Here is a 23,386-nt window from a genome sequence, read left to right as displayed (position 1 = left end):
TCTCATGTGTCTCTTAGACTGTTTTCTATATTTTTCATCTTTTTTACACCCTGGGCTTCAATTTGGATATCTTATGAGTGACTGATAGTCACTCAGTCGTGTCCTTCTGTTGTGACCCCATGGACTGTAGCCCACCAGCCTCTCTGTCCGTGGAATTCTCCAGGCAGGAATTCTGGAGTAGGTCGCCATTTCCTTCTCCAGGATTGGGTATCTTACACTGACTTCTTTTCTCTGCATCTAATCTGATATCAAACCTATTTATTGAGCTCTTAATTCTATATTTTTTTTTTTAGTTCTAGATTTTAATCAGATTATTTTAATAGATTAAGTTAAGTGAAATCCTGCTGTTTGTTTCTTTAGTAAATTAATTGTAGTTATTTTAAAGCCCATGTCTGATAACACCAATATCTGGATCCCTGTGCATCTGTTCTATTGTCTGTTTTGTTGTCTTTTATTTTCAATCATTTGGTGCTGTCATATGGGGTGTCTGTTAGGTTTTGATTAAATATTGAAAAATTGTAGAGGCTCCGTATGATGTCATCTTCTTCACAAGATGTACTTTTTTTTTTCCTAGCAGGCTAAAGAGTAAGAGAAACTCACTGTCATCCGATGAGGAATTGAGATGTTTTTTGAGATGAGATTTTAGTATTCATAGAGCAGGTTTTTTCTTCAGTTTTGCTCTTACTCCAAAGGCATAGCCCTTTCCAGGGCTGTAATTCATTCTGGGGTGTTTACTATAGTCCACCTTCCTTTGTGAACTTAGAACTTCAATTTTTGTTTCCCCAGCTTTCCAGGTGGTGCAGTGGTAAAGAATCTGCTTGCTAGTGCAGGAGATGCAAAAGATGGCAAAAGAAGTTATAGAGATAGAGGAAAGAGATAATTATTAGAAAGTTAAGGTGTGGATGGTTTCCATATTTCACTATCATATTTAGTACTAGATTTCCTTGAAGCTAAGGTACAAAAGTGGAAGGGTTAGTCACTCAGTCGTGTCTGACTATTTGGGACCCCATGGACTATATAGCCCGCAAGGCTCCTCTGTCCAGAGAATTCTTCAAGCAAGAATACTGGAGGGGGTTGCCATTTCCTCCTCCAGGGGATCTTCCAGACCCAGGGATCAAACCCAGGTCTCCAGCATTGTAGACAGATTCTTTACCCTCTGAGCCACCAGGGAAGCCCAAAGTACAAAGGGACACACAAATTTTATATATGATGGGGAAAACAAGACCTGGAAGTTGGAATAGAAAAAAGAGAGATGGTGAAGTTAGTAGTTACAGTTGTATTCAGGTGTGTGTGTGTGTGTGTGTTTGCTGGGAGGTTTAGGCAGAAATTTTAAAAACACGAATTAGGAAGCAGTGCAGGGTTCTGAGAGCTATGTAAGGAAGTCTGATCTAGTCGGGGCATGGTGATGTGGTGCTGGTCCACTTAGTAATTGGGATTATGAGGGATAGCCTTAGCATCAGAGCCTTAATATGCTGCACAGAATGTGCTACTGCTGCTGCTAAGTCGCTTCAGTCGTGTCCGACTCTCTGCGACCCCATAGACGGCAGCCCACCAGGCTCCGCCATCCCTGGGATTCTCCAGGCAAGAACACTGGAGTGGGTTGCCATTTCCTTCTCTAGTGCATGAACAGGAAAAGTGAAAGTGAAGTCGCTCAGTCATGTCTGACTCTTAGCGACCCCATGGACTACAGCCTACCAGGCTCCTCTGTCCATGGGATTTTCCAGGCAAGAGTACTGGAGTGGGGTGCCATTGCCTTCTCCGAATGTGCTACTAAGGTGCCCTAATTTTGTGTTGAGTATCAAAGGTACTTGGGCTGTGGTTTCTGGCCTGAGTGGTGAGAGATGCCTATGTAGTTCTTATTTTCTGGGGAAAGAACACACAGTGGGCCATCAACAGAAGTTCAGGTACTAAATTTTAAGAGACTTATATGTTTTCTTGTGTCACTGAACAACACATTAGTGCCCTCAATAGTCCTTTTAAGGCTGATAAAGAAATGTATTTCATGTGAAGGTTTCTTACACTGACCCCTGAAAACAAATGAAACTACAATTTTAAATTATTTCTTAGTAAAGATATTTTTATAGAATGTGAAACTAATACAGTTCAGGTGCCAAAGTGTTTGAGACTCTTCATGTGAAATTTGGTAGAATTTGGAAAACCAGAGGAGAATTTTGTTCTTTTTCCCTTAGTTATCAACTGTTAAAAGAGGTTTCAACTAAAGTTGGCAATGTGTGACTTTGCAGACATTCTTTTTGATTTTGAAAGAGCCATATGCTCTATGTTTCACAAGTTGTATTTTTTTTAAATATTATTAACTGTTATCTAACAGTATTAAAGGAAATATGTGCTAAATACCAGATTGCTGTTAGCAAGTTGAAATTCTGTTCTCTCAACTTCAAAATCTTGCTTTGCACAGATGAGAGGACATCCCAGATCTTCATGTATGCCACTACTCAGGTTTCTATCTTTTTTAGATTAGAATTTGATCTTTCAAGCATCTGTTCATATCTGCTTGGCTTTTCCCAGTGGCACTGTAACATAGCTAGCATGGAAGGTACTTCTGCAGGTTGAGTTGGAATATGGAGGCAGCAGTGCCTGAGTGACCCCTGGGGAGATGAGGAAGGCTTCACACAGGGGATGGGGCTGGAGCTGCTTCTTGCAAGGGGCTGAGAGGTTGTTGGGATGGCAATTCCAGATGAATGAGGCCCAGAAGCAGTCTGTGGTGCACAAGAGAGCATGGCATTTCCAGAGAATGAAGGGTCATTTGTTTTGTTGGCATCTAAGCACTAAGGGCTGGGAGAGTGATAGCTGATGAAGCTGGAATGGTAGCCATGGGCCAGATTCTGAAGGATCTTGTGTATTTTTATTCATCCACTCATTTAGCAAATATTTACTGGACATCTGCTATGTACCAGGTCCAGTTCTAGGCACTGGCATTCAGCAGCAAAGGAAACATAAAAATCACAGCTCATATAGTCCTTACATTCTAGTGGGAGGAGGTGGATAGTAAATAATAGTAAAAATGTATGGATACACATAAAGAGTATTATTGATAAGTGACGACAAAATACGACAAGAATAAGAATGGGTATGTGCAATTTTAAGATGGTCAGGAAAGGGAAGGCGACATTGGAATGAAATGTGGAGCTGATGATGGAGCATGGTGAGCATCTGAGAATGTTCTGGACTTAGCAATATGCAGAAACCCTAAGGTTGGAGTAGTTCTGTTTGCTCAAGAGCCTCAGGAGGTAAGGATGGCTAGAGTACAGTGGAAGGAGGAGCAGGAGGGCCGGGTCCTGTGAGGTCCTAATGGCCTCTGTGAGGAGTTGCCTTTTATCTGAAGCTTTGAGCAGAGTAAAGAATGTCAGACAACTTGAGTTGTTAAAAGATGGCTTGGCCATGTTGAGAATGGAGGGCAGGTGGGCAGCCAATTGGGAGACTGTTGCAGTAATTCAGGTGAGAGGGAAGGTGGCTTGAACCGGGGGGTCGCAGTAGGGGACCTGGAAGATAGATTGAATCCTGTAGGTGATGAGGAGCTGTGAAGGACTTCTGACCAGTGAAGTGACATATAATTTATGCCTTAAAAGATGATTTGGGCAGCTGTGTGGAAGCAGGACTGGAGAGCTGAGATGAACCAGCTGTCCCCCAAGCTCTGCTCACTACAAATAAAGACAGAGACTTTACAAGGAATATAGCCTCATGCCGAAGGGCCCTGTTGAGCCGGTTATTAACCTGGTCAGCCTCTTGACAAGGGCTAGGAATTGCAGAGATTGACACGTTAGGAAATTCCTCTGTAAACCTGCCAGGGAAGCAGAGTGGATGAATGTGATCAGGTTTATTATAGATGCCGCCTGCAAAGCAGAGCCTTACCGAATTTCGTGCACTGTCATGGGGGCTCTGTGGCTCATTTAAGCCTTACAAAGCCCTGAGGGGTCATGTGTCCACTTCATAGAAGAGGACACTGGACACGAGGGAAAACTCATTAGGCTGTGACCCCCCCCGACAGGTCTCCACTGTGACCTTCCTTCCGAAGGGTCTCTCTGCGGGATTTGGGATTATCCGGTCATCTCTGAAATTAGATGTAAAAAAGATCACCTGTTTCTTTTGTGAACCGTGGTGATGATGACCTCACTGCTGGGTAGGTATGTTTTATTTCAGTGCCCTGAGTTGCCAGTGACAGATATTAGCTTAAGGGACATAAATGTGAGTGGACTTGTAAGGAATTGAAATGTCTGGGGAAGACGTGCACATGTGTGTGCACAGGCGAGAGTGTGGAATGATGCAGAGGGTGTGGCCAAATCTAACGGCTCAGGTGAGGCCATCTGTCAGGAGGGCACATTCCTTGCGCCTCTCCTGGTGTTGGCCTGAGTCTCTTCTGCTATAGACGGCTTTCTCGCCTAGTCAAGAGGGCTGCCCGTGTGCTGCTTCAGAGCAAAGCATCTCTGTGGTACCATGATCCCAAAAGAGGTGAAAATGTCTTTCTGAGAAGCTTCAGCAGAAATAAGCCAGGAGGACTCAGACCTGGTTTCGGCCTTGGTGTCTGTCCCTGAGACTGGGGTGCAGGGCATTCCTTGGATCGTAGACCAATCTCTTCCTTGAGCTTCACCTGGCACTCTCCCTGAGTACATATCTATGTTCAAATTCCCTCCCCCCTCTTTTAAGGATACTGGTCATTGGATCAGGGGCCCACCCTCCTCTGTGTGACCTTATCACAGTTTAGCTAATTACAACTGCAACAACCTATTCCCAAATATGGTCATATTCTGAGGGACCGAGGGCCTGGACTTCAGCATATGAATGGGGAGGTGGTGGTAGGGAGGCACAGTTCCACCCAGAACAAATGACAAAAACACAGAATTGAAAATAAATAATGGACGATCCTTTTGGTTGAGTTCTTCTTACATGATGGAGTCTCAGCTAGCCGTTTTATTTCATCAGCTCAATGACTTCTTCTTGCCTCATTTTATTGTTGAGGAAGCCAGAACTAAAAGAAGTCTCTCAAATTTCAACGTAGGTCCCCTTGATTTTAGGGCTTCCCTGGTGGCTCAGACAGTAAAGATCTGCCTGTAATGCAGGAGACCTGGGTTTGACCTCTGGGTTGGGAAAGTCCCCTGGAGGAGGGAATGGCAATCTATTCCATATTCTTGCCTGGAGAATTCCATGGACAGAAGAACCTGGCGGGCTACGGTCTATGGGGTCACAAAGAGTCGGACTCAACTGAGAGACTAGCACACACACGTACACCCCTTGATTTCAGAGCCCATCCTTTCTCCTGTATATCTTAATGCTGGACATATTCATAGAACCTCAGGAAAGAACAATGCAAGTTCTTTTGGTCCAAATTGAAATGCTTACATAGGTAATAAACTCACTACGAAGAATGTGCCAAAGTTCGTCACAAAGAAGCTATCTTAAAGGACATCCATGACAGGCCCCAAGGGCCTGCCCAGAGGCCCGTGAAGTCTGTGCTCTTGGGGCGGGAAATGCCAGTGAACTCTTGGCTTTGTCCACCCGGCCCATCCCCAGTAAGCTGCTGCATTCCTACCAATGCCCAGCAACAGGCCAGAGCAGGCACTCTCTCACTCTGTGCTTCCCTAGCCTCATTCTGCATTTGGATCAGGGTGAAGAGTAGAGAGAAGGAAATGAGCCAGAAAATAAGAAAATTAATACTTGGTAGAGTCATCATATTTTAAAATTAATTTATAGGCAATGTCAGATAACCAGAGTTAAATCATTTTATCAGCAGGCTGCTTCAGGATTTAAAAAATTGGCATCCGTCATTGTAAATCAGGTCTCAGGAGCCCCGGGGAATGGTCTCTAGGGAAGAGGGTTGATATAGGGTGGGCAGAAATGTAAATACTTGATTAGCTGTGTCCTTTTCTTTCACACAAAACCTAAAATATTTCCACATCACGTTGAGTGATCACAGTAGGTTAAATAGTAATGGTAGGGAGAAAGCTCTTCAAATTTATAGCTAGCCTACTTTTAGTACTTATCTTCCTCCCTGTTGATCCTAGGAGACTGGTGCATGAGAGGTACTCACTGCAGGGGGCTATTCCTGCTCGGGGTCCTTGGGGTGGGCTGAACCTTCTTCTGCACAGACCCTGGTCAGTGTCATGTTTTCCGTCATGTGCCTGGGAGCTGGAGTGCCCACAGGCTTGCCACATTTATTCTGGGAAGAGCTTACTGGATTCAAGACCCCCTCTTTCACTTCTTGTCGTTGCAGCTCTTTGCCGAGGACGCGTGGTGAGGGTCCCTGCAGGCAGCCTGGTGCGGGTGGTGGGCACCGAGCTGGTCATCCCCTGCAACGTCAGTGACTATGATGGCCCCAGCGAGCAGAACTTTGACTGGAGCTTCTCAGCCTCGGGCAGCAGCTTCGTGGAGCTTGCCAGCACCTGGGAAGCGGGCTTCCCAGCCCAACAGTACCGCGAGCGCCTGCAGAGGGGCGACATCCTGCTGCGGCGGACGGCCAACGACGCCGTGGAGCTGCACATAAAGAATGTCCAGCACTCCGACCAGGGCCACTACAAGTGTTCTACCCCCAGCACGGACGCCACCGTGCAGGGCAACTATGAGGATACAGTGCAGGTTAAAGGTACATCCTCATGGGAGGAGGGCGATTGCTGTGCCAGGGGACCACACTTCCCTCTGCCACCCAGCCATGAGTGACTGTGCCCGGGGCTCTGCTCCCTCCTCTGTCCAAGGAAGTAATAGTATCTTACCTGATGAAAGGCAGAGGATGGGCCCGGGGCCTCTGAGGTCCCTCTCTTCACTCCATGGTGAATGTGAACTGTCTCGTGGCTGGTGAGTTGGAGGCAGCATGGTGTGTGGTGGAAAATCCAGCTCTGAGCCAGGTTGCCTGTGCTTAGTTCCATAGCTGGTTCTCCCATTTGTCACCTCTCTGGCCGTTTGTATGTCCCATGCCTCAGCTTCCTCCTCTGGAAAACAGTGCCTCCCATAAAGGTCAAAGTGAATTGTTGCTGTTATTTAAATAGTCTCTAAGTCGTGTCTGATTCTTTTGCGACCCTGTGGACTGTAGCCTGCCAGGCTCCTCTGTCCATGGGATTTCCCAGGCAAGAATACTAGAGTGGGTTACCATTTCCTTTTCCAGGGGATATTCCTGACCCAGGGGTCAAACCCACGTCTCCTGCATTGGCAGGCAGAGCCTTTACTACTGAGCCACCAGGGAAACCCCCAAGGTGAATTAGCACATGTAAAGCCTCAGCAGTGCCATAGTAAGCACTCAGTCCAGTTCGGGATGAGAGGGTGGTGGTCACGTGGACACTGTTCATGTTTATGGGAATAAGAGATACTTCAAAGCTCTTGTCTTTCTCTGTGCCCTTCATGATTTAAGTACCTGTGTTTTCTAGAAGTCGTATGGATCATATGTAGAGAAAGAATGATGTGGTCACTGCAAGCTGGTGGGCCTGGCTGTGCAAGTAATCACACCTAACATAGCTGGAATATTTGGGTTTGTTTGTTTTTTCATTTTCCAGATCCTATTTGATTTACTCACCCATTCAGTTCTCAACCCAATGAAGAAGAGAGAGCAGGGTATTTCCCTAAATTTACACACAAGGAGATGGAAGAGCATAGGTTAATTACTTGCCTAAAATCACACAGCTAATTAGCAAATGAGCAAGAACAAACAATTTTAATTTGAGGCTAGTGAAATAGAAACATTAATGTTGTTATTATTATTACTTAATTGTGCGTTTATTTGTATCCTGCCTTGTTCCAAAAAGAATTATGTCAGGGTAGTAGTGTATTAAATGATCAAGAAAGCAGAAAATGTACATGATGATATAAAAAGAAGGGGTTGATTCAGGCATTCATTCCTTCTATAATGATTTCTTGACTCCTACCATATTCCAGATTCTGTTCCCTGACTAGACTCATGAGGGGATAAAAACAGCCACTTCCATTATGCAGGCATTAAAATGTCAAATCTACCTTTTCCATTACCTCTTCTCAATCCTATACAAAAATCAAATATGTCTTTTTAGAACAAAGTCTCATAAGGCATTCTTGCATTGGAGTTGAGTAATCCATTGCTTCCATAGTCATCACACACATGCTACACCTCCATTAGATCAGATTCACACTTGTTTCCATGTGCGATGCTCATCTTGAGGTGTTGGAGGCTGCAGGAGGAACCTCCTGCCCCGGGATCTTTCTGTTTCTTCTCCAGTCTTTGGAAGGAGAAGCAAGGAGAGGCTTTCCTCAGGGTCAGGAAAGCAGACGGATGGCCATGAAAGAGACTGGCTGGCTGCCCAGATGGAGCCTCTGGTGGCTGCCATGCATGATCTAGGGTCTCTCTGGCCTTCAGCTTCACAGGTCTTAAAACTGTATATATCCATGGCCTCAGAGATAACTGATCTTGGGAACTGAGTCATGTTAGCTGGACTCACAGACTGATGTATATACTAGAAAGTCATTATATTCATTTGCAATAGAGATAGGACTTTGGGATATGTCCTAAAAATGTAACAGTTTTTTCTGTTATTCAAAGTAGTCCCTTTTCAAGGACATTGAATTCATTTCCAACTGTGGAATGGCAGGGAAACCCAAGGAGATGGTGAACAGTGGTGTCTGAGGATTCTCTCAGCCAGCCCTTAGGCAAACCTGAGAGGTGGTGGTCCCTGCAGTCTCTTCGGTAGGGGCCTCCTCACTGCTATATCAGGTGTGGCTTCCCTTCCTCAGTAGCTCTCACCAACACTTGCCTGATTTCCTGCCCCCTTTTTCTAGACTACAGAGAAACCTGGCCTTTTCCCAGTGGGTCCTAATAATTAAATAGCTGAGGCTTCGGTTTTCCTTGATGGGTTCCTACCCTGCAGATACCCTCTTCTCAACCTAGTTATTCTTAGGCATTACCTAGACCTGGGGGCACAGGAAGTTCTCCCACGCTTTAGTGCTCTGCGAATTACACTGCTTTAACTTCTAGAAGATCCCCCAGGCTCTCTACTCCAGCCTGTGTCCGAATAAACATATATTGGACAGTCATGGCTGGTTATCACTGAGTACCAAGCAGTGTCCCTGGCACCTTCCCTTATAACTGGTTGAATTCTCAGTCAGCTTCCTGAGTTGGGTCTAGTTGTCATCCCATTTCAGAAATGAGGAAAGTGAGGGGTTTAAGTGACTTGCCTAAGGGTGACAGAAGTATAGCCCAAGGCACAGCTTCCCAAAGGGAGTTTGCACCACCCAGTTCTAGCAGGGGGTCTTATTAGTGCTACCTCTTTTGTCAAGTCAGAATGTCAGCTGAGATGAGAGATGTAGTAAAATGGGCAGATGGGCCCATCTGGGCATTAGAACAGGGGAAGGGAGGAAGAAATTGTCCCTCAAGACCTGGAGGTTGGCGGGCACTTGCCCAGCGCTTGGGGGCAGCAGTGTTCTGACCGCTCCGCTTTCTCCCCACAGTGCTCCCGGACGCCCTGCGCGTGGCCGCCAGCCCTCAGCCGTCCCCGGGCCCCAGCCTACGCGAGGGCGAGCCCTTCGAGCTGCGATGCTCGGCCTCCGCCACGTCGCCGCTGCACACGCATCTGGCCCTGCAGTGGGAGGTGCGGCGCGGCCCCTCCCGGCGGAGCATTCTCTCCCTGAGCCACGAGGGCAGGTTCCGACCCGGCCCTGGCTATGAGCAGCGCTACCGCGGCGGGGACGTACGCCTGGACACCGTGGGGAGCGACGGGTACCGCCTCTCCGTGTCCCGGGCCCTGTCCTCCGACCAGGGCTCCTACAGGTGCATCGTCAGCGAGTGGATCCAAGAGCAGGGAAACTGGCAAGAAATTCAAGAAAAAGCCGTGGATGTGGCCACCGTGGTGATCCAGCCAACAGGTGAGCTTCTGAAAACTGCATGTTTTAGACTATTTGTTGTTTAATCACTCGGTTGTGTCTGATTCTTTGCAACCCCATGGACTGTACCCCACCAGGCTCCTCTGTCCATGGAATTTTCCAGGCAAGAATACTGGAGTGAATTGCCATTTCCTTCTCCAGGGGATCTTTCCCACCCAGGGATCTAACCCTGGGTCTCCTGCGTTGCAGACTGATTCTTTTCCGCTGAGCCATCAGGGAAGCCTGGTAAAGAATTAGGCGAGAGCCTTATTCCTCTCTGACAAGATGTCTCCTCCTCCTGGGAGACCTCCTGTTGACGGGTGAGGGTATAGGGTGGTGTTGATGGTTTGGAAAGGATGCATTTGTTTTGTGCCAAATGCTGAGTTTTTCTCTGCAGCTGCTTTTTCTCTGGATTCATACCCATGGGAAGCTGCAGGTTACATAAGACACTAAAAGAATTTTGTGACTGAAAGATTAAGTCCTTTTAAGTGCCAGGACAAGGTCCATCCTGGTGTTCAGAGGGGCTTTGGGGTGGGGCTGCCCCCACCTTGCTCCCATGGCTTCATTTTGTTTGGTATTTCCTAATCTCTGGATCTGCCCTTCCCCACAGCTGTTGGGGGCGTGTTTGGCTCATCCCCAAACCTCTGTCCGACTTGGGGCCTCTAGGCCTGCCTTTCAGGTCCCCTCTGATGTGACATCTCCTTGTAGGTAAGGAATTCCCTAGGGCTGGGCCTCTTCTTATCTCCTTGAGGACACAAACCCCGGAAGCATCCAACTCTGGAGTCTGTATGTAAGGAGTTGTTTTCATCTGTGAACCATCTTTTTAAAAAAACAATAACCAAAAACCTTCTTATTCATACTAGAGAAGTAATTAAAGAAATGCAAAACACATTTCCAAAAACCCATAAAAATAAATAAAAAACAAGAAAAACAGGCCATTTTTGCCTCCACTGTCCAGCAAGCATGAGTAGAGAACCTACTGTGTGCCGAGTTCTGTCCTGGGCTCTGGGGTCAGAGATGCTCGAGGATCGTGCCCAAGCCTCACGGAGCTTCTGGCTCGGCAGAGGGAAGGGGTAAAGAGACCTTCTCAGGGGGATGTCACTGCTGTGGTGGTTGGATGACTTGGTTTGCTGGGAGTCTGACACTGCCAGATCGCAGAATACTTTGCTGCTGTTGCTGCTGTCTCCTGTTTTGTAAACTGGGAAGACATTGGCTGGACTTGTTTCCTGGCTGTAAACGAGAGAGCGTGGCCGTTCTATTGCTCAGATGGGAAGGAAAGCAGGCAACGATACACATAGGAAGTGTTTTTCCGCTGCAAGCTGTGTTGTCCTGAGCACTTGCCCCTGAATTTACACCGCAGCACGAGACCTGAATTTGGTAAAACCAGGACCACTGTTCTTGACTGTGGCAGTCAGGCAGGTCAGAGGTGTTCTCGCCGACAAGAGGGGCCACAGGTTGCACTCAATCTTGATTCTCCTGGCTGCTGAAATCACTTTCCAGATGGATTCAGGTCACTTGCCTTTTCAGAAATGATCTGTCAGGAATCTGACATAAGAAACCTTGGATGTTCATCTTGCATCAAACAACTATTTTAACAGGCGAAAGGGTTAAGAGTTTCAGATTTAGCAAATGCAAGAATTTCAATTGTAAAGTTTTTTTTTGTTTTTATTTCAAACAAGCCGCAAAACCCAGAGTGTAGTTATAAGACTTGAACACTCTCAGCCTATTAGACAGGCAGTAGCATCTGGCTCTTACTCAAGCCTGAGGGTTCATAGCCTTTTGTGCATGGGTGCCTTTGACAGTCCTTTGAAGCTCACAAGCCCTTTCTCAGAGTTAATATATTTTAATTAATAAAATACATAAAGAGGATGACATAGGAAAACAATAACATTAAAATAGTTATCAAAATATTTAAGATAAATTTGTTGTATAACAACATAGTGTTTTATTGAGTGTGTGTGTATGCAGTTGCTCAGTTGTGTCTGACTTTTTGCGGCCCCATGGACTGAAGCCCTCCTCTGTCCACGGAATTTTCCAGTCAGGAATAGTGGAGTGGGTTGCCATTTCCTACTCTTGGGGATTTTCCTGACCCAGAGATCAAACCTGCATCTCTTGCACTGGAAGGTAGATTCTTTTACTGCTGAGCCACCTGGGAAGCCCAGTGTTTTATTAATGCATTAAATAATAAGATAGAGTGGCAGACTTAACAACTACTATAATTTCTGATAAGTGATGAATATAAATAATATTTTAAAATATCTGCAACAATTGAAATGTAATGTGAAAATATCTGTGATTTCTATTGGGAGCAAGATCCCAGGGACAGATAATACTACACTGGTTTGTTGCTTAGTTTCATAATGAGAGGAGATGCTGTCTTTCAGGTAGAGGCTAGTAAAAGAAAGGTAATTTGTTTTCACATCCATGTCATAGACTTCTTAAATTCTCTTTGTGGATCCGAGTTAAGAACCACCACACTAGAGTGATGGTCTTTCTCTCATTTTAAACACTTACTGTGGATCAGATCATGAACTCCTTATTGTGAAATTCAGACTGAAATTGAAGAAAGTGGAGAAAACCACCAAACCATTCACGTATGACCTAAATTAAATCCCTTATGCCTATAGAGTAGAAGTGAGAAATAGATGTAAAGGACTAGATCTGATAGACAGATGAACTATGGATGGAGGTTCATGACATTGTATAGGAGACAGGAATCAAGACCATCCCCAAGAAAAAGAAATGCAAAAAAGCAAAATGGCTTTCTGAGGAGGCCTTACAAATAGCTGTGAAAAGACGAGAAGCGAAAAGCAAAGGAGAAAAGGAAAGATATACCCATCTGAATGCAGAGTTCCAAAGAATAGCAAGGAGAGATAAGAAAGCCTTCCTCAGCGATCAATGCAAAGAAATAGAGGAAAACAATAGAATGGGAAAGACTAGAGATCTTTTCAAATAAATTAGAGATACCAAGGGAACAATTCATGCAAAGATGGGCTCAATAAAGGACAGAAATGGTAGGGACCTAACAGAAGCAGAAGATATTAAGAAGAGGTGGCAAGAATACACAAAAGAATTGTACAAAAAAGTTCTTCATGACCCAGACAATCACGATGGTGTGATCACTCACCTAGAGCCAGACATCCTGGAATGTGAAGTCAAATGGGCCTTAGGAAGCATCTCTACGAACAAAGCTAGTGGAGGTGATGGAATTCCAGTTGAGCTATTTCAAATCCTGAAAGATGATGCTGTGAAAGTGCTGCACTCAATATGCCAGCAAATTTGGAAAACTCAGCAGTGGCCACAGGACTGGAAAAGGTCAGTTTTCATTCCAATCCCAAAGAAAGGCAATGCCAAAGAATGCTCAAACTACTGCACAATTGCATTCATCTCAGACGCTAGTAAAGTAATGCTTAAAATTCTCCAAGCCAGGCTTCAGTAATATGTGAACCGTGAACTTGCAGATGTTCAAGCTGGTTTTAGAAAAGGCAGAGGAACCTGAGATCAAATTGCCAACATCCGCTGGATCATCGAAAAAGCAAGAGAGTTCCAGAAAAACATCTATTTCTGCTTTATTGACTATGCCAAAGCCTTTGACTGTGTGGATCACAATAAACTGTGGAAAATCCTGAAAGAGATGGGAATACTAGACCATCTGATCTGCCTCTTGAGAAACCTGTATGCAGGTCGGGAAGCAACAGTTAGAACTTGACGTGGAAAAACATACTGGTTCCAAATAGGAATAGGAGTACGTCAAGGCTGTATATTGTCACCCTGATTATTTAACTTATATGCAGAGTACATCATGAGAAACACTGGGCTGGATGAAGCATAAGCTGGAATCAAGATTGCCAGGAGAAATATCAATAAGCTCAGATATGCAGATGACACCACCCTTATGGCAGAAAGTGAAGAAGAACTAGAGAGCCTCTTGATGAAAGTGAAAGAGGAGAGTGAAAAAGTTGGCTTAAAGCTCAACATTCATAAAACTAAGATCATGGCATCTGGTCCCATCACTTCATGGCAGATAGATGGGGAAACAGTGGAAACAGTGGCTGACTTTATTTTTCTGGGCTCCAGAATCACTGCAGATGGTGATTGCAGCCATGAAATTAAAAGACACTTACTCCTTGAAAGGAAAGTTATGACCAACCTAGATAGCATGTTAAAAAGCAGAGACATTACTTTGCCAACAAAGGTCTGTCTAGTCAAGGCTATGGTTTTTCCAGTGGTCATGTATGGATGTGAGAGTTGGACTATAAAGAAAGCTGAGTGCAAAAGAATTGATGCTTTTGAACTGTGGTGTTGGAGAGGACTCTTGAGAGTCCCCTGGACTGCAAGGAGATCCAGCCAGTCGATTCTAAAGGAAATCAGTCCTGAATATGCATTGGAAGGACTGATGCTGAAGCTGTAACTCCAATACTTTGGCCACCTGATGCGAAGAGCTGACTCATTTGAAAAGACCCTGATGCTGGGAAAGATTGAGGGCAGGAGGAGAAGGGGATGACAGAGGATGAGATGGCTGAATGGCATCATCGACTCGATGGACGTGGGTTTGGGTGGACTCTGGGAGTTGGTGATGGACAGGGAGGCCTGGCCTGCTGCAGTTCATGGGGTCGCAGAGTTGGACATGACTGAGCGACTGAACTGAACTGATTCTTCCTAGCTAGCTTTTTTTCTTTTTTTAATTGAAGTATATTTGATTTACAATATCATATTAGTGGTGTTGGAGAAGACTCTTGAGAGTCCCTTGGACTGCAAGGAGATCAAACCAGTCCATCCTAAAGGAAATCAGTCCTGAATATTGTTTGGAAGGACTGATGCTGAAGCTGAAGCTCCAATACTTCAGCAACCTGATGCAAAGAACTGACTCATTGGAAAAGACCCTGATGCTGTGAAAGATTGAAGGCAGGAGGAGAAGAGGACAACAGAGGATGAAATGGTTGGATGGCATCACCAACTCAATGAACATGAGTTTGAGCAAGCTCTGGGAGATGGTGATGGACAGGGAAGCCTGGCGTGCTGCAGTCCATGGGGTCGCAAGACTTGGACACGAATGAGCAACTGAACTGAACTGATTAGTTTCACAACATTGTGATTCAATAGTTTTATAGATTTTACTCCATTAAAGGTGAAAGTGTTAGTCCCTCAGTTATGTCCAACCCCATGGACTGTAGCCCATCAGCTCTTCTGTCCAAGGAATTCTCCAGGCAAGAATACTGGAATGGATTGCCATGCCCTTCTCCAGGGTATCTTCCTGACCCAGGGATTGAACCCAGGTCTCCTGCATTGCAGGCAGATTCTTCACCATCTGAGCCACCAAGAAAGCCCCATTTACTCCATTAAAGTTATTTTAAAATATTGGCTCTATCTTCTGTGCTGTGCATTACATCCTTGAATCTTACTTACTTTCTACTTAGTAGTTAGTACTTCTTGCCTGTTGATTCCCTGCCTCTATCTTTTTTTAAAAAAAGTATTTACTAATTTGTATTATTTATTTGACTGTGTTGGATCTTAGTTGCAAAATGCAGGATCTTCAATATGTCATGTAGGATCTTTCCTTGTGATGTGCAGGCTCAGTAGTTGCAGCACGCAGGCTTAGTTGCTCTGTGTAGTAGCTGTAGAGTCTTAGTTCCTCGACCAGGGATCGAACCCAATCCCCCTGAATTGCTAAGCAGATTCTTAACCCCTGGACCACCAGGGAAGTCCCCATTTCCTCTATCTTGCCCCACCACCTCCCCTCTCCCCATTGGTAACCACTAGTTTATTCTCTGCATCTGTGAGCCTTTTTGTTTGTTTTTGTTATATTGTTTGTTTTATTTTTTAGATTCCATCTATAACTAAAAACATACAATATTTGTCTTTCTCTCTCTGACTTACTTCACTAAGTGTAATCCCCTACAGGTCCATCCATGCTGTTGCACATGGCTAACTTTCATTTTTTTTATGGCTGAGTAATAATCCATTGTATATATACACCATGTCTTCTTTAACCATTCATCTGTTGATGGACACAGGTTGCTTGCATGTCTTTGCTATAGTAAATAATGCTGCTATGAAGTTGTCCATAGCTAACTTCTTAACTATTCTTATTGCATTCTTATGATAAATGGCACAAAGTGACTTACATGGTGGGGCTGTACCATGTAGGTGGCAGTAAACCCCCCTGTAATGCTGAGCTTGGTGTCTTAATTTATAGGGTCAGTTATATTCAGTAGGAGAAAGCCTACACCATCACAGACTTTGTCTGAAGTCCCCTCTACGAGTCCTTAGAACTGATTCCTTTTTCCCTTCACCGTACTTCATCCTGTCCCAATAGTGAACCCTCCAATTCCATAGAACATGTAAAAACTGTGCTGAGTGATGTGACGAGATATTTAGCCACTTGCAGAGGAAAAAATTAGAAAGCGAACTATATTGTTACAGAGATGCCAATATTTCTAAATGCAAGAATCCATTTTCTCCATGCATACTGTCCACAGTTGCATACTCTCTACTTCTTTCCTCGGCTGGCTGCCTCCTGGGCCTTCTTTTACAACTGCTGTAGTGGTGGCTGGCCTAGAGCAACTCTGGCAGTATTCCAGGGTCTCTGACCATGGTTGCACATGGAGTGGTTCAAACGGCAGCACGGGCTCAGAGCAGCAGTTTCCTGACTCCTCTCAAATGATATCTCATATTGTTTTTGGCTCCTTTAAAGGGGTGAAGGAAGAGGAAGAATTTGGAAGAAGGCAGGTGGTGGTGAGAAATTAGACTTTAAATTCCTTTTTCTAATACTATACCTACTTCATTTTCTGTCTTCATCAAAGTGAAGCTTGAACTTGGCCTGAAACTCTTGTTCGAAATATCATCAGTCCTTGGAAAAATCTATAATGAAAGCCATTTACTTCAAAGCGCATGGGTTTGGGAGGTTGGGTCTTTTCTGAACCAAGAGCCAGCATTTGTCACTGAGCTGACCCAGGTCCATAGCTGATGCTGAGCGACTCTGGCTGGAAGACCAGGCCTGTACTGTGCTTCCACTTGAATCCTCTGAGAGGTATCGGCTCCTCATTATCTAAGCAGTTGTTCCCAGAGCATTACCACGTGTTGAATGTTTTTCTACTCTGATTACAGATGTTCAGCTTCTTTGCAAAAAAATCCTTTGAATAAAATAAAATGTTTCCGTGTAAAAAACTTTGACAGGGGAATGCTGAAACCAGATCTGCCTGGGAACTGTCACACCAAATCCTTCAGTGCTTCATCTAAATATAGTCTACTTTTAATTGTCCACACTAATGAGAGAGGGCAGTGGCATTGTCCAGAAATCACTGTGTTTTGGTTTTAGAATATCCTTTATCCTTGACCTTAAGGTGGGAGTGTAGAACAGAATAAATGATGCTCAAAGTACATTGCATCTGGGAGACTTGACCTGCTAGGCATGTTGCCTGGTTTCCCTTTCCCAGTCCTTCTGTTTACATCCCCAACCCCGTTTTACCCAGAAGATGGTTTTACCCTCACTTCTACCCTCCATCTCCTAGCCCCCGAGTGACAATATGTACTGGCCAGAGCTGAGCTATCCTTTCTCTGAAAGTCACCTGTCTATCATGCATATAGAGAAAATATAAATTTAGGTTTGTGATGTTCAGCAGAGTTGTTTTCAAATAATAATGTACGTAATGATGGTGTAACTTAAGAGCAGAGTCCCTAGAGGCAGGCAGCCTGAATTTGAATCCTAGCTCTGCCACATAGTAGCTGTGTGACATTGGGCAAGTTACTTAACTTCTCTGTGGTTCAATTACCTTATTGGTAAAATGAAGATAATAATAGAACCACCTCGTAGGGTTGTTTTGAAGATGACATTTATAAAGTGCTCAGATGAGTGCCTGGCATATAGAAGCATCTATATAAGTGTTTGCTGCTGTTATTGTTTTAATGAAATAAAAAGAAATATGTCATTCATTTATTCAGTACATTTCTCAAGCACGTAAAACTGTACAAAGTCTCCTAACTTGAATGTCATACATAAGAAGGTAAAAGGAGGTGATCTAAGGGGATGGGGTGGAAGTGGCAAATGTAACTGAGATTATCTCGATGTCCTTGTTTTTGATTCTCCAGTTCTCCGAGCAGCTGTGGCCAGGAATGTGTCTGTGGCTGAAGGCAAGGACCTGGGCCTGGCTTGCAACATCACAACGGACCGAGCGGATGATGTCAGACCTGAGGTGACGTGGTCCTTCAGCCGGACGCCCGACAGCACGTTGCCTGGCTCCCGTGTGCTGGCTCGGCTGGACCGTGACTCCCTGGTGCACGGCTCCCCTCACGTGGCCTTGAGTCACATGGATGCCCGCTCCTACCACCTACTGGTTCGAGATGTCAGCAAAGAAAATGCTGGCTACTATTTCTGCCATGTGGCACTCTGGACCCCAGGACACAACAGGAGCTGGCACAAGGTGGCAGAGGCCGTCTCGGCTCCGGCTGCTGTGACTGTGACCTGGCTAGGTGAGTGGTTTTAGAGGGTGGCTCTTCACCTCACTGGCTTAATCCTTCCCCCGGGATCTGGAGAGGAGTCAAGGAGCTGTGTGTTTTGCATTATTGTGGCATTCTTGATATCGACAAGTATACTTTCTCTTGGATAGATCCCAAGCTGGGGAGGAGAGAACACAAAACTGGGTGAAATAGAATCTGGCAGTCAAGGGAAATGTTTAGATAATGTGGCCTCAGTTGTCTCATACCCTCGTTTGAGAGGATACAGTTTCCTTTTGTGGTCAGAGATTTGCAGGGTCAGAGGTCCTGCTGATTGGCTCTTTGAAATGGGTCTTTGTTGGAGGGAGCACACTGCCATTCTCCCTCTCTTTTTCCTAGACTCCTAGGTATTCTCTGGCAGGAGCTGCTGCTTTTCTAAGACCCGGGGAAGAAAAAGAATTCCTTCAGTTAATGGAACGCAGTTTTTTCACTGAATGCCCTGGCATCCCAAAATGATTTTTTATTTTTTTGCAGATACCGATTAAATGTAAGGGCCTTCCTGTTTACCCCCCTCTTCTGGAGGGTTCTCTCCCCAAGTCCGATTCCCTGGGGAGAAGCAGAGTGGCCCTCGACTGTTGCCCACCTTTCTACTCATGCAGTTGCTACTTGTCATATATGTGAAGGTCATTGTCATATCCTTTTTTTTTTTTTTACCACTGTCATCCTCCCCATCTCTTATTTTTCTGAGTGCTTTTCCTAATTTTGTTACCATCTTGTAATTAATTGCAAGTGAACTTAGGCAGGACGGGACCAAGTGGAGTGTGGAGCGCCTTGCCTCCCATGTCCATTACTGCAAAGATGGACACAGGCCTGCGGGTCAGCATCTTCCCTGTTTTGAACTTGATCTCTCTACTGTCCTCTGACCGTTCTAAGCCCACACGAAGGCATTTGGCATTGCTCTACTAGGAGATAAAACAGATCTTTAAAGGCTAGGAAATCATTTCCTCCTTTGTTTAATGCCATACATCCTCGCTCCATGAGCCCCAGCTCATTCCTCAGCTCTTTCTTGTCTCTGCATTGAAATCTTCTCCCAGGCTAGTGGCACATTCACTGTCTTGTTTCTTCCTAATAAGCCATTATTTGGCAGAGATGGGGAGTTGGCAAGTGGGGACAGAAGGGGGCAGGGAGAGGAAGAGTAATAAGAGAGTAAGCAGAGGGTCCGTCCAATTCAGAGCGAGACGAAGTGGGGTGTTAGTCATCCCTGGTAGCAAAGTGATTCTTTGATATCTGCAGAGTGAAAGGAGCGGGGTTTATCTGGCGAGCTTTTATTCCTGCCGCTTGAACCCTGCGCAAAGAGACTCACTATGAAGTACTGAACTGGAACAATGTTAGCCCAGCTAGAACTCTCCTTAGCAACCTTCAAAATAAAACAGATGTTGTCAGCACCGAAAGAAGAGTTTTCATCTCTGGAGCTGAATGTGTCTCACAGCCCTGATCCTCAGTGCATTGTGCCCTGCTGTCAGATCCCATCCCTGACTCCTGCACCCCTCCCCCACTGACTTAGAATCACAGCTCCAGCGGGTTTTTTTTTCTCTCTCCTTTTTTTTTTTTTTAAAGAAAGTGCTGCCTGCACTCCAATTTGAGGGCCTCTTTGAAGTCCTCATGCATTGATCCCAGCCTACCCTGGGGGGAGGTGGAGGGACTGGCAGGAAGAGGATGGGAGCTCTGGGAGGGAATAGGCTCTTTTAGCTGGGAGGGATTTGTTGGTGGCTGTGTTCTCCGGAAAGTGGGAAGAAATAAGGAGACTAAATTGTGGGAAAAGGTTCAGTTATTCTCCTAAGGGTCCAGCACCGCTGTTGTGAAAGCTGTCAGTGTGCTTTTCCCTGACTGAACCTCCGCCCCGGACCTTTGCAAGTAATGGACACTTGGTAAACATTGGGCAGATGGGGAGATAAGGCAGCACCAACACATGGATATGTTAAAATATGTGCATCGGAAAAGAAGAATTGTAAAGAAAGCAGTAATGTTCAGCTCAGAATATTCAGAGGCACATGGGTAAACCTGCCAGGAGTGTAAGTGGTATTCTTGTCTTCCCTTAAATCTCTCCTTCCGTGTGCCTGCGACTCACACCACAAAGCTCCCTGGACATTTGTCAGAAGGCGAGTTGGGCACGAGTACAGCAGTAGACCTCCCCCCAGGACCTCCCAAAAGGATTCTCTGCCCGGCAGAGATCAGGCATGGCTTGACACTATGTGACGTTCTCTAGATTTACAACATGTATGCATATGCATGTGGATCCCATGCCACATGCGACTTGGGGCCTGTTGGAGGTAACTGAGAGGTGGCGATAAGACAGGAAGTATTCTATTTATATAGGTCATCTTATGTCGTGTGACTGTGAAGTGTTGTCACAAAAGAGCTCTTGAGAAAGCTGGTTCCCTGTGCAGGTATGACTCAAAATGCTCGGTTTTGCTACTTAGACCAATTAAAAATGATCACGACCATGTGTTGAACACTTACTGTATGCCAGGAACTGGGCCAGAGGCTTCACATGCATTAAATATTTGATCCTCACAATAGTGTGAGTTAAGACACTGTCCCAGTCCCCATTTAAAAACCACTGATTTTCATTTTGCTTACAATTTTGAGGGTCAGGAATTAGGGAATGAGTCAAGGCTCATCTCTGATGCACATGGTGACAGCTAGGACAGTTCGGGCTGGGGATCCCCTTCCAGATGGCTTTCTCATGCATGTGTCACCATATTCTGGGGCATCTCTCTCTGTCCCCACATGGTGTCTCATCCAGGCCCTTTCCATGTGATGCTTTTTACGGCACTATCTTCTCGGGACAGTCATGCTCCTTTTATGGCGGCTGACTGCCAAGACACAGGAAGCAGAAGTGCCAGGCTAGTTAAAAGCTATCCCTGGGGCTGGCACAACACACTTCCACTATTTCCTATTGGCCAGGGCCACTACAGAGTTTGTCCAAGTTCAAGGGAGTAGAGAAAGAGACCCCATCTCTTAATGGGAGACTAGCAAGGTCACTTTGCAAAACGGGTGTGTGAAATGGGAAACGTTACTGCAGCTCTCTTTGGAAAATAGAATCTATGCAGTGGTTAATGTTTGTTTCTTTTATTTCAAAAGAAATGTTTAGAATGGCTTGGACAGAATTATGGCTGTGGGTCAAGTCTGTCCCAAGTGTTTTTATCTTAAGGGGGGTCTGTCCCAAGTATTGTCATCCTGCGTGGAAACATTTTGACTTTGGGAATCAGCTTGACTCCTGAAGCTCAAGAGCATAAAATCCTAAAAGCTGGGTGGTTCTTGTTCTCATTTGCTTGGAGTTGGTGCACCAAGTAGGTGAGGGGTTGAAGCTGATTGGGGTCTTCTCATGTTCACCGTATTAACCAGACAGATTAGGGCAAAGACATAAATGGGTCTGTCAAATCCAAGAGCACTTGTAGCATCTGGGAGGACTATGATTTTTCTTAGAGGGTAAGAAAAAGCCTCTTTGCTTAGGATGGCTGTCCTACTTTTGAAGGGAAAAAGATATAAGTTGGCTTGCAAAACGAAGTCCAATTTAAAGCAGGAGGCACAAAAATAAAATCAAGATCAAAAGGGGTAAAAAAAAAATCAAAGAATAGATATGGCAAGATGGTTGGGATGAATTAGTTATTGCATTTGAGCACTGAATTTGCCTCTGAAGTTTTGGACAGTTGAGGCAAAAAGAGATGTGATTATGCAGCCCTCTTCTGATAAGGGAAAACAAATAAAAGAGAAACAAACTTTTTCTTGGCACTGAATATATTGCGTACTTTTTCTTTAAGGGGCATCGGATAACATAATGGACAGTGCTTTCAACTGTTCTTTTACAAAAACTCTAGGTGATTGTTTAAATGGATGTTTCTTATATCCATTCCCTATAAAAGCCAAGGGCATAAACCTTAAGTGTGTGAAGGAGTTTTTGTAAGAAGCTGAGTTACTACAGAGGACAAATGTTGCCTTGTGGCTCTCTCATTTAGTATATGGCTAAAACTATAGAGAATCTGGAGGAATGGCTGGTTAATCTGCATATTAAGCCATCTCTCTCTGCTATCAGATGTCTTAAATGAGCCCTTGGCAAGAGTTGGATACCAATCAGTTCATGGTTGAGCTCTCTGCCCGAAGTCCCAGACTTCCGTGGTGTCCCAGACTTCCGTGGTGTTAATTGGAGAGGGTTCCACCAGCTTCAGATAGGAGAGCAGGAGGAGGCAGAGCCGAGTTCTGCTATTCCGGCTTAAGCACTTAGTTTGCATTCTTCTCCACTCGAGGACTGTCCCCTCTTCCAGTGAGGAAGGTAATTATTTTTCTTTAAAAGGAGCTGTTAATCTGCTAAGTACTTGAGAGAGATTTGAGAGTTCTTTGCTGTCTATAGAAGATAAGGTTTAGATCTGCAGAATTTTACAGGCAACTACAGTCCGCTGTCTGTCCAATATTATCTCTGAAGGCTGAAGAGCAATGGAGTCCTGCTCCACCACCTTCTAGGCGTGCTGTCTCGGGCTTGATGCTGTAGTTTCTAAGCTTTGGTTTTCTTGGCTTTGTGGGATAATGCATATGAAGTGCCTTAGGGCAGTGCCTGGCACTGCAGTGCTCCGTACCTTTTCGTGGTGACGGTGATGGTTAATGATTGGTGTTTTGGAGGAAGAGTCAATATAGAACATGCTCTTCTCCATCAAGCTCTTAACTAAATAAGTCGTGGGGAAAAAAGTAAGCCATGGGGGTTTCTTAGGACATGGAGAATGAGGAATGTGTGGGTCCAAAGAGGAGCCGAGTTGAGCACACCTAGCCCTTATGCCCCCCCAAATCTGATAATTTTTTCTTCTTTCTCTGGGAGGAGCGAGTGAGGATGAAGAAAGAAAAAAAAAAATAAAATGGCACAAGTGTTACTTTGGGTGTGGGGCATTGATATCCCATTCAAATAATGTTATCTCTGTTGCCCTGAAATCCACAATGCTGAATGCAACCTCATAATAACGGTTTTCCTAAGTGGGGTAAAGCACCCCTCTGCCCCCCCAATAACAGCTGCTTATTTATAGTCTTCTCTGTTTAAATGTTAGAGAATATTTACTTGTTGTGTGGTAAAGAATCC

At 45.0% G+C, this 23,386-nt stretch overlaps 1 protein-coding gene across 4 annotated transcripts in view; it reads left to right on the top strand.

Moving 5' to 3' along the window:
• The window catches only part of PTGFRN (prostaglandin F2 receptor inhibitor), a 147,225-nt gene that overhangs the window by 90,474 nt on the left and 33,365 nt on the right, over nucleotides 1–23,386 (top strand). For all 4 annotated transcript variants that reach the window (XR_014055232.1, XM_081495376.1, XM_081495374.1 and 1 more), the window contains 3 exons: nucleotides 6,227–6,595; nucleotides 9,418–9,831; nucleotides 17,917–18,297. Coding sequence is in view for 3 of the 4 variants with exons in the window: in XM_081495376.1 (XP_081351502.1) it covers nucleotides 6,227–6,595; nucleotides 9,418–9,831; nucleotides 17,917–18,297 (1,164 nt within the window). In the remaining variant the exon portion in view is untranslated. The remainder of the gene's footprint in view (nucleotides 1–6,226; nucleotides 6,596–9,417; nucleotides 9,832–17,916; nucleotides 18,298–23,386) is intronic.

The sequence above is a fragment of the Giraffa tippelskirchi genome, chromosome 5, assembly GCF_054371585.1.
Source record: "Giraffa tippelskirchi isolate mGirTip1 chromosome 5, T2T-mGirTip1v1.2.pri, whole genome shotgun sequence".
In the NCBI taxonomy this organism is placed as follows: Eukaryota; Metazoa; Chordata; class Mammalia; order Artiodactyla; family Giraffidae; genus Giraffa; species Giraffa tippelskirchi.
The sequence above is the reverse complement of the archived record's forward strand: the minus strand, read 5'-3'. Positions and strand labels throughout refer to the sequence as shown.